The sequence below is a fragment of the Camellia sinensis genome, chromosome 8 (assembly GCF_055761805.1).
Source record: "Camellia sinensis isolate YWXY chromosome 8, ASM5576180v1, whole genome shotgun sequence".
Taxonomy (NCBI): Eukaryota; Viridiplantae; Streptophyta; class Magnoliopsida; order Ericales; family Theaceae; genus Camellia; species Camellia sinensis.
In genome coordinates this window covers 117,956,317-117,968,589 of record NC_138968.1, presented here as the reverse complement: position 1 = coordinate 117,968,589, position 12,273 = coordinate 117,956,317, and the positions used below count along the sequence as shown (strand labels likewise).

Sequence of the window (12,273 nt, the reverse complement as noted above, 5' to 3'; positions counted from 1 at the left end):
GACTCTATATATATCCAAGCTCGGCTAAAAAAATAATTATAAATTCCAAATTCACTCAACGGGCTATATGCTTAAAATAAATAAAACCTTTCAAAATTAAATTTAATAACACATTATATTTTTTTAATAAATATATTGATATCATTATAAATTGAAAGATTTCTTAAATAAATTCAACCATACATCACTACAAATATGAGTTTCAATAAAATCAATAAAGATTAGTCCACATCCCAATAAAAAAATATATTTTAATGTATTATAATTAATTAATTTAATAGTGGGTCAAGCCGGGTTGGGTTGAAAATATAAATTCTAAGCCTAATCTATTAATATATCGGACTGAAAATGTTGACTCAGCCTCACCTTATAAGTTAAAACAATATTCCCAAATTTTAAAAAAATAGGGCTAAGTCAGATGGCCGACAGGTCGATGCCCACCCCTGCTCTCTTCTGATTTTTTATTTTAAAGCTAAGGTCCAATTTTTACAAATTTTGTTATTGTGGTTTAGGGCTGAATTATAGAAATCATATTTTTGTAATTTTGCATACAATGTCCTCTTTTGGAACTTTTTTTTGAGTTATTTGCTATATGCTATTTTTTTTGTAATTACCTTTTTTAGTATAATTTGGCAAACAATTTTCATTATCAATGAATTTCGTTTATTTCAATTAAAAAAAAAATTATTTTTTAGTATTTGGTATGATGAAAATAAAAGTCAAGGAAAAACTTTATTTTATTTTATTTTATGATTTACGAAAAATGAATTGATTTGGGCAGACAATATTTTTTTTCTTAAATGCAAAAAATATTTTCCAAATAGTCCAACATTGCTACTTTCACTATCACCTCCACTTCTATCACCACTTCGACAATCTAAATCCTTAGCTTGGGGACCTATATGACAAATGCGGTTTTTTTTTGGGGATAGATCCTTGTCCATGCTGACGAGAACTGGCTTCTAATTTGAGCTCTTTTTATTTAATGTATATGTGTAGAGCAATTGAACTTTTATAATAGTAATTACTATGCCATGGAAGCATTAGTTTCTTACTTCAGTAATACTCTATTGAAACATCAGGACAATCATCTTTGGAGACAAGGTTCCGGTGACTGACCGGCCTGGGAATGAACGGTGGTGGTGTGCATCTTAATAGTGCCCAATTGACCCCGTCAAAGAATGGATGGTGCTTGATCGCCGTGGCCCCCATTGTTGACCCCATCCGTTTTGCCGGGTCCTTGATCAAGAGTTGCGCCATCAAATCCTTAGCAGGTCCTGCCACGGATGGTTCCTTTGGGAACTCTAGCGCTCGAGCCATAACATTAGCCAGGGTTAAATCATGGTCGATGCCCTTAAATGGGGTCACACCATAGAAGAATTCAAATATGAAGATCCCTAGGGTCCACCAATCGACCGCGCTACCATGACCCTCACCCGATATAATCTCTGGGGCCAAGTACTCATGTGTCCCAACAAATGACATCGATCGAGCATCAACTGGCTCCGCCACAATCTCGACGGCCCCTTGATGATGACCGGTCCTCCACCTCCTTCGGCGTTTGTGTCTTGGGTAGAAGCAGGGGACAACTGGCACAATGCAATTGGGTAGGACACAAGATGAAGTAGTGAATGAAGAAGGATTAAATGGGTAGACATGATTTGATGAGTGTGCAACGAATGTGTTTTGGTTGAAAACAAACGTTGAACTATCGCATTTTAAGGAGAGATCAAAATCGGTTAGCATAATGTGACCATCCGATCTAACGAGGACGTTCTCGGGCTTGAGGTCACGGTAGATTATCCCCATCATGTGGAGGTATTCCAGAGCAACCACCACTTCCGATGCATAGAACCTGCAAACAACCAAGACATGATGAGTTTGTTAGTGATTAATGAGTCACTTGCTAATTAAATAAACTCTCTTTGCATCCCCATGGTGAGTGAGATCAAACATTTCAAATTTCTCTCACACACACACATATATATAACATAAAATTTCTCAATGGTCATATTAGAATTCTAGAATTGGATTTCATCTTCATCCGAATTTCAAAAAAACAGGCAAGGAGAATGGTTACTTGTAGTGGGAGTTGTTAATTTTATCATTTTAACATGTTCAGATCTTGAATTTGCAGAACTATTTGGCATAATCTACAAAAGTGTACTTTTTTTTCTTTTTGGATCGTATCATTTTTCTATTTTTTTGTACATCTTTTTATAAAAAGTCAAAAAATAAAAATTGTCTAATAAATTTATATATTAAATAAAAACTTAAATCTATTAATTAATGGATGGTTTAGAATGTTCTAAACAAGTGTATTTTTTGACATTTTATAAAAAAAAAATATGTAGAAAAGTAGAAAAAGTAATTAGAAAAGTAGAGATGAGATATTGATAGATGTGACTCAAATAAGTATATGTATATTAGAAAAAAAAATACTTTTTTAAGTTAACCCAAACAAATACTAACTTTTTGATTGAGTATACACAAACATTTAGGTGTCGTTTGGTAACACTTACGTTTTCAGTTTTTTGTTTATATTTACAAAAATTTTAAAAACTCAAATAAAAACTTATTTGGTAAAATTTTTGATTTATAAATCAGTGGTCTCAGTTTATAAATTTGGCCAAAAAATGAAAACACAAAAAATGTGTTTCCATTTTGAGTTTTCAATTTTTTTTTTTTTATCACCCAACATTAGCCACCACCCGCCACCATTTTCCACCACCGTCTTCCGCCACCACCACCCACCCTCCACCACCACCTGCCACCACCACTACTCACCACCCATCTGCTACCACCAGCCACTACCCACCACCACCACCACCCACCACTCACTTGCTACCCACTCGCCGCCACCACCACCCACCCACCCCTCGCCACCACTACCACCACCCATCCCTCGCCACCACTACCACCACTACCCACCCACCCACCCCTCGCTACCACCACCACCACCACCCACCTGTCATCCACCCGTCACCACCCACCACCTGCCACTACCATTCACCAGCCGCCGCCACCACCCGCCACTTACTTGCCACCACCACTCACTACCCACCTGCCACCACCATTCACCACCTGCCATCACCAGCCACCCACCACCACCACCCACCTACCACCCACCCGCCACCACCACCCACCCGCCACCCACCTGCCACCACCCGCCACCACCACCCACTCGCTACCGCTTACCATCCGCCACCGTCACCCACCCACCCACCACCACCACCACCACCCGCCACCCACTTGCCACCACCACCCACCACCACCACCACCACCACCACCACCCACTCGCTACCACCTACCGCCCGCCACCGTCACCCACCCACCCACCACCACCACCACCACCCGCCGCCACCACTATCACCACCACCCACTTGCTACCACCCATCACCTGCCACCGTCACCCACCCACACACCCACCCACTACCACTCGCCATCCGTCACCCACCGCCACCACCACCACCACCACCCACTCGCTACCACCCACCACCCGCCACCCGCCACTATCACCCACCCACCCACCACCACCACCCGCCACCCACCATCGGCCACCCACCACCACCACCCGCCACCCACCATCGGCCACCCACCACCACCCACCATCGACCACTCACCACCCACCACCCGTCACCTACCCGCCATCCATTACCACCCGCCATCCGCCACCCACCATCACCCACCACCCGCCACCACCACCTCCCACTCACTACCACCCACCACCCGCCACCGTCACCCACCCACCCGCCACCACCAGCTACCCACCACCCACCGTCACCACTTTCCACCACCGTCTTCCGCCGCCACTTGCCACCACTTGCCATTTCTCACTCTTTTTATATTTTTAAAATTTTTTAAACATTTTGTCAATTACCAAACGTGTTTGTAGTTTATGTTTTTCTAAAAATAAACAAAAAAATAAACAAAAACCAGTTTATAAAATTTTTGTAAATATAAACTAAAAACGTAAACGTTACCAAACACACCCTTAAGTTTTGTCTGGTGATTATATTTTCCCTCTTAAATATATTTTTTATACGAAATAAAAATAAACTAAATAAATTATACATTTACATTTATATAACATACAAATATATCGTTTGGGAAGTAGGTTGCTTTTTAATTTTTTGACTTTTTTGGCTATTTTAGCCTGGAGCTAAAAAGTCTGATTTGGGGAAAGTTTTTGACTTTTTTGATTTTTTTATGAGAGAAAGAATGTAATGATTATGAGTTTAATGTGATGTTTTGTCTTATTAAGCTAAAAAACTTATTTTATTTTTTGTGACTTTTTTAGCCAAAAAAAACCCTAAAAGCATCTTCCCAAACCGAGGCATGCCCAATCTAACCTTATAATTGTATATCAATTTCAAATCAGTCTATCCCATTAAATAATACAATCTAACTTGAATTCAAATAAATAAATGGCGGTGGTGCTACATGCACTAATTAATGTACACACTAGTGTACCAATTAGTATTATGTTATTATTACTGACTCCACTTATTATATGAATTACAAATCCACAAAACCTCTAAAATTATGCCACATTATCTGTTAGTATACTAGTTAGCATTAATTGGTACATATAACATTATTCAATAAATAAATAAATAAATATGAACCCCTTCTTTCCAAAAAAAATTTAATAATAATAATTTATCAATTTTTAAAACTAAATTGGTTCAACAAACTATTAATTATGTAGATGATCTCAATTTATGGGAAGAAATTAGGAGGAAATCCCAATAAATGAGCTCTTTTATTAGTATCATAATATATCATTCATTTTTAGGACAATTACAAGAAGAATAAAAAGTTTGAGTTTTTTTAAGGCTATTTTAATAATTTTTTGACTTTTTATAAAAATATGTGTAAAAAAGTAGAGAGAGTAATGTAACAATTTATAGTGACTTTTTAACTTTTTTGCTTAAATATATAGTTGACAAATGAGGCTTAAATTCTGAGTTTTTAATTTGATCAATTTAAACATTAATCTTTTGATTTATTTTCAATCTAAATCATTCATCTATTTTTATTAACTAAAATCAACCAAAAAAAAAAAAAAAACGTATTGTAATTATTAAACTCAATATAGATATACATAAAATGTCTAAAATATAATTTCTTATTGCGTTTAACGACTAAAATATCTATTTTTATATCGATTTTACTTAACGAAAATAGGTGAATGGTTTAGATTAAAAATAAATAAAAATTTAGAGTTCAAATTGATAAAATTAAAAAATTAAGATTTATTTTATTACAAATGTTAAATTATGGATTTATTTATTTATTTTTGTGTGTGGGGCAATTTTCCTTTTATTTTTTTAAGTTGATTAGGAGAAACACATATATACATATATAAGGAGTGTTGCTACATATCCCTACCTTTTTACATTGAATCCCCTATTTATTTTATTTTATTTTATTATAATTGTCCTAATATCAAATTCCAATTTTGTCCCCATCCGTATCCTCCCAAGTCTAATCTAACTTTAATCCCATTACCAACTCCAGTTCTGTTGATACCCTTCAACAACCAACCCACCCACCATTCGACGACCAACCTATTACCACTTCCAGTCGTGCCGACAACCTTTGGAAAATCGCAATCTTCATCAACCCAGATACAAAACCATATATTTATGGAGAATAATCTAAATATAGAGAGAGAAGTGAGGGTTTACCGAGAGCAGAAGACAGGGATAGATTTACAAAAAGAGAAAAAGAAAAAAGGTGTAGAGAATAAGAATAAGCCTAAAAGAGCGTAATGAAGAGAGTGCTTTGAGTATAATGGATTTGAGAAGGCAATGCTATGTAAAAGAAAGTAAATGAAGGAGGAAGAAAAAGAAAGAAAATGAAGTTGGAGGGTCAATGAGCTGTGTTTTTAGGACATGATTGTCTTCCATGCACAACTTTCTCTCTCTTCCTCGTCGATTTCTCTCCTCATCTCAGAGTTTGGTGAATTTCTCTTTATTCGATTGCACAGAGCCGAACTTGTTGAATATGCTCAGTGCTCCACACAACCAAACATATGCCTTTTGTTCAACTACATACTGCCAAACATCAAGCTTTTTCTTCGGAACGGTTTTTCGAACACCGGCCAGGGTTGCCACGAAAGTAAAAAGATGAGTTAGAGGTGCCTACCGGAATGTGAGAGAGATCCTAGAAGTGCGAAGGTGGAAATCGAAAGGAAAGGTACAGGGTCGTCAACAAGAGAAGGGAATTGAGAGCGGGCGCCGAAATGAGAGGGGGACTGCCGGAGGAAGGAAAGAGGAATTGCAAGTGGAAGGTGTAAAGGTGGGATTCAAAGGGTATATTTGTGATTATGGTAAGGATCCAAAGAAAAAATAAAGAGGGAATCAATTTTTGTGGTAGAAGCCCAAAGAATGTAATTATTCAATAATTATGGAGTATAGACACGTGGTATTTCATAGTATTGTAATTGGTGGACAATGTAGATATGTGGGGTATTATGTTGGGTAATTGAGGAACATGAAGGGATATAATAAATTATGATTGGTTAGGAGTACGAATACGTGATATTCTAGGAATAGTCTACAATTTCCCAAATAGTGAGGGGCCCGAAGTAGTAAGGTAGGGGCATTTAGCATCCCTCCATATAAGAAGCGCTTACCTACTTGAGGCTCGTATTTTTTTTTTTTTTCAATTTTCCCTTTTGTTTGGAATTATCTTCTATTAGAGACTTGCACTTTAATTTTTCCATTTTGCCCTTTTATTTTGTATTATTTACCAATATTGGTGGTACCAATTTTGATGAAAGTTTTTTTTCGTAATTATGCATAGATTCTTGGTTAGTTATGAAACATAAATATTTTGGTTTTGGGTAAATTACAAATACACCCTTGAGTTCCCTCCCCCCTCCTTATTTTGCCCTTTTATTTTGTATAATTTACTAATTGTAACCTATAATTTGACTTTTTCATTTTACCATTTTCTTTGGTAATATTTACCAATATTGGTAGTACTAATTTGAGTGAAGGATTTTTGGTAATAATGTAAAGATTCTCGGTTAGTTATGAAACATAAATATTTTAGTTTTGGATAAATTATAAATACACCCCTGAGATTTGTTTAAAATATGAAATGCCCTTACAATACTAGAAATTATAACTATTCCTTAATAGAATCTTTAATTTAACACAATAAACTGAAAAAAATTGTAAAATAATAATAATGATTTGAATAAAATATGAAAAAATTTATTTAAAAAAATGAAAATTCGTCTATATATATATATATATATTTTAAATGAAACCAAATAGAATAATTTGTTATAAGATTTGTATTTTGGAAATATAAATTTGTCACAAAAACTGCCCGTGCCTTGGATGGGTCTAAAAATAATTTTTTACAAATGAAACTAAAACAAAGTTTAATGGTGATACTATATGGTCATTGGCGTGTATATTCAATTTTCCATCCTAATAAAAAACAATAACAAAAAATATACTCATTTGAACTAAAATTTTATGGCATCTATTTATTCCATAATTGTACCTTAAAATAGAAATTAAAATTTCTATCATATATTTAATCACTTATTCTATTCAAATTTGTAAGAAACTAATCTTATTTTTAGAGAAAAAGTTCAGGTAGAGGGAAATGGAATGAAGTGCAATGGAATGGAATGATTTTTTTATTTTTTTTTATTTTCTTATGGAATAATTATTATTTCTTTTACAATGCAATTTTTATTATTTTTTGAATGAATCAAATATAAAATAAATATTTTTTAAAAAATGTCATATTATTCCATTTCATTTAATAAATTCAATAAAATGTTGAAATCAAAATAAAATAATAAAAAATATTGTCTTATAATGTGGCATTTGTCACTGCTCATATTGTCTTTAATAGTCATTTTACTTCATTTTAATGGCATTTGTCACTGCTCATATTGTCAAAATTGATGACAATATGGGTGTCAATATTTTTATTTTTATTATTTTAATGGCATTTGTCACTGCTCATATTGTCTTTATAATATGGCATTTTAATAGTCTTTAATAGTCATTTTAATGCTAAATGCTCATATAAAATAAAATAATAATAATATGGCATTTGCCACTGCTCATTTTTACCATTATAATACAACATACTACACTCATCATCTTTACCATTATAATCTAACGCATTACACTTATCACCTTCGCCAATGTAATTTTCACTATTATTTTCCAAACTCAAAATCTTATTGCCTTTAAAGATTTAAGATTTTAAAAACATTAAAATCAATTGATTTTGAAGATTTACACACCATTGATGACTCTCATATTGTTGATTTGAAACAATATACAACAATGAACAAGTTAGTTTACTTTTTTGTTTTATCTCATTCTTAGATGACTTGTTCGTTTGTCACATATTCGGACAACCAGAGTTGAACATTTATAAAATGTTCAATTATTTATATTTGAACAAAATTATTTTGTTCAAATTATTAAGGTTGATCAAATATTAAATGTTCATATATAAAAAATTGAACATTTTGGTGATGGTGTGTACCAGTTTATTAGTTTAGGGTTAAAAAAAGAAAATTATGGTGTAAACTGAAATATTTTCACAATCTAAAAATTATTATATATGTGTACTAAATAATGATATGTTCTGAGAAGATTGATGGTGTGTAAATAAAATTACCCATTCCAATATTCCAGTGTATGCCTAACATATGCCGGTTCGATATTCAAAAGCTGGCACGGGAAAATCTGAGACCCACAGCAGAATGAACATGCTGAGACCCCGTTGTTGGGGGGAAACTGTAGGGAAAATTATTTGATGATTTTTGGACAAATGTTGGTGACGTTTTAATTTAATATTTTTCTTTTAAATTTTTTAAAAATAACTTAGTAAATATCAAGTGATAAATAATATAGAGTATTGATCAAATAATTTCACCAGTTGTTGACCCCCTCATAATTGTCTTTTTTTCTTTTTTTTTTTTCTTTTTTTTTTGTGTGTGTGTGTGTAATCATTTATAAAATCTTGTTCATTATGTTTATATTTTGTGTTTTATTTTGAAGAAAACTTGTATGTAGAACATTTTTTTACGAGCAATGCCACAAATCAAGAATTTTTTATTATAATTTTATCAAGAAACATCTACTTATGATCTAAATTTATTCGTATAAAAAAAATTATACATAATTTATATACATGTTCAATGTAAATCATTTACTTTAAAATAAGACATTCACAAAAATAACATTTATTTATTAAGAGCATCTCCACTTGAATATTTAAAAATTTGTATGTCAAATTATTTTGAAGGTTTAAGTGTTAAATTGACATATTTGAATGACATCTCTAAAAAAAAAAACACTTTACCGATTTATTTAAATTATTTTATCAATTTTACTTCCTTACCATTAAAATAATAAAAATAAAATAATTTAGCATCCTCTTTTTACTATGTCAAAATTGACATGCTTCATATTATTTTTGGAAAATCAGGTGGAGCATCAAAAGTGTCACCTAGAGCATCTCTAACGGTAATAGGCCTTTTACCTATCTAAATATTACTATAAAGTATATATTTTATTTTTCCTATCAACTATTTCATATTTCTACTCCAACCATGCTCTTTATTTTAGCTATTTATCTAAATACTATTAATTTTAGAAAATGCCACATCAGCAACAAAGATGGAGGGAAATGATCCTAATGATTAAACTCATTTTGTCTAGCCTTGAAAGCTAGCTACATGTAGCTAGTGAATATGAGTTGAGCTAAAATGCCTAATCATATGCCTAGTGCATTGGAGTTGAAAAAAATGAGTTATACTAGGCATTTTAACTAACAAGCATTATATGCCTAGTGGGTTGGAGATGCTCAAGAATTAGCAAAGTGGGTGGAGATGCACTAAAATGCCATTTTTTGAGGAGGATTTTCTCTAGGAGAGTGTTGATATTGGGACGGTTGGGCTCACTATAAGCCTAATTTTGATGATTTAAAATATTTATTTTACTAGGTATGTCTTATATTTTATCTAAAAAATATTAAATTAATTTAATAATTATAATATATTTAATTTATTCAGTTTGTCACAAAAAAAAAGACGACAATGTGTTTTTAAAAAATAAATCATTCATTTTTTTGGTCACAACACAATAAATTGAATAAGTTATAATTTATCGAATCGACTTACTTTTATTGTAGATGAAATATACGAAATACTTGATAAAATGAATACTTTGGATCATCAAAACATGAACAGTGATAAGCCTTATGACCTAACAACACCATCCAATCCATCCACAAAGAGCTACCATCGGCACATTTTGTTTAAATTTTTATATATGAATAATATTTTTCACTCCCACTAATAAAACCTCAACGAATAAAAATTATGAACACTTACCAATTAATTATATATTAACTAATATTATTTACCTATAAATTTATCATTATAAATTTATTTATAAAAATAAAAAAAATTAATATAAGATAATAAATCCTAAAAATAAGCCCTATTAATAATTTAGCGTAAAAATAATGGAAGCACCATTATGGTTCCTTAGCTTTCTACCCAAATTAAACACACAAGATTAATTTATTACTCCAATTTATTGTTTTGGTTTTTATAGAAAGTGGAGGCAAACCTTGGTAACGAAGAAGCTGATTGGTATTCTAGAAAGGGGAAGAGAAAGAGAAAGAACTCACCGGACAGCAGCTTCGTCGAACCTTTTCTCCGGTTGACGTTGGCGGAGTAGATGGAGGTCGCCGCCGGGGCAAAACTCAGTCAACAAACAAGACCACCGAGGAGAGTCCAACGTGGCATAGAGAGTGGGCAAAAAAGGATGATCCAACAAATCCAGTATTTCCCTCTCTACCCTCGCCCTACTCTCTTTATTCCTACTAGAAAGTTCTTGCTTGTCCATCACTTTTGCTGCCAACACGCAACCCTCCGCGCATTTTATCTCCGCCAGGTACACGCTTCCAATGTCGCCGCTCCCCAGGCGGCGGAGGAACCGGAGGTCCCCGAGCTGGAGAGCGGTGGCGGTGGAGGATTGGAGGCCGCGGATTGCGTCCCAGCAGGGGTTGGTGGATGGCGCATGAGGTTTCGCGGAGGCGGCACGTGTGCCGGATTCCGACCCGGTGGTGGTGGTGAAGGCGAAGCTCAGGACATCCACATCCTCTACACACGATTGCATGGTGGCTTAACGGCGGAGGAAGGTGGTGGTGGTGGTGGAGCCAGAGTGAGAGAATGAAATGATTATTGGGGGAGTGTGGTGGTGGTGGTGGTGGTGGTGGTGGGGGGTTATGAAGAGAGACAAGGATTTGAAGGGGCTGCTTGGGTTGGGCTGGGTCGTGGTTGCTGCCGGCATTGGTGTGGGCCCATTAAAGGCCCCAAGTTGAAGATAGATAGATTGCATTGCTGGATATTCTCTGTTTGGGATTTTTTTTTTTTTTTTTTTTTTTTTTTTTAAATGTTTTACTTTTTCTTTTAATCTAAGGAGTCCCGTAGGAATTGTGATCCTGCCCATTTATAATGGAAAACTTCTATTATATTACAGATTCAAAGCATTAATTTTGGTATTTTAATGGAGCACTAATTACATGGTAAGGAAAAAAAAAAAAAAAAAAAAAAACAAACCAACCAAGAGTAAAACATTACATCACAGTGGATGGGGCCTACTACTAGCTCATTAGAGCTAACTTTAGAGCTCAAGAATTAAAGCTCCAAATTATTTTTCATTATATTATCGGCAAATTACATTAAAAAACTATGTTTAGTTGGGAAATTTGGAAATGAATTTGGAAAGAGAAAGAAAAAATATATGTGAAATTAGGTGAAATATAAATATATTTTATTCACATTTTATTTATCATTTCCTCTTTACTTTCCAAATCTATTCCCAAATTTTCCAACCAAATATAGCAGGGTCTATTTATTTTCAGAGATAAAATGAAGAGAATTGTTAGTGAGAGGATTACGTAAATTGTATTTATTTTGATGATAGTTGCTAGTGTGTGGATTATTAAATTATTTTTTTATATAAAATAAATATAAAATAACAAAACAAATAAAATCATGGTTTTTAGTTAACAAAAAATACAAAATATATTAAACATTAATGTTCAAAATGTGCTGTCTAACATGGGGAAAAAAAATCAAAATTGCACTTGGCCAATTGACCAGGCAAACGTCCGGTAACACCATAAGCCAAATGGATTATTTTCTAATATCATTTCCTAGTCCAAACTCCTAATCTGCTTGCCAAGGCCTTTCGTAGTCCAAAG

The 12,273-nt window shown here is 33.8% G+C and overlaps 1 protein-coding gene across 1 annotated transcript; it reads right to left on the bottom strand.

Annotated features, from left to right (window-relative positions):
- Positions 1–900: 900 nt before the first annotated feature.
- Positions 901–11,281, bottom strand: LOC145797063 (serine/threonine-protein kinase D6PKL3-like). The gene is made up of 2 exons (XM_082883212.1): positions 10,693–11,281; positions 901–1,855 (listed from the first exon to the last, which is right to left on the bottom strand). The coding sequence occupies exons 1-2, from the start codon at positions 11,181–11,183 to the stop codon at positions 1,057–1,059; spliced, it is 1,290 nt and encodes a 429-aa protein (XP_082739338.1). The 5' UTR covers positions 11,184–11,281; the 3' UTR covers positions 901–1,056.
- Between the last annotated feature and the right edge of the window lie 992 nt (positions 11,282–12,273).

Bases quoted from the DNA above. Each gene is read 5' to 3' on its own strand.
- LOC145797063 (XM_082883212.1), bottom strand. From the start codon at position 11,183: ATGCAATCGTGTGTAGAGGATGTGGATGTCCTGAGCTTCGCCTTCACC. The intron at 1,856-10,692 runs GTGAGTTCTTTC...GGTTGTTTGCAG, and splicing joins TTCGACGAAGCTGCTGTCCG to GTTCTATGCATCGGAAGTGG.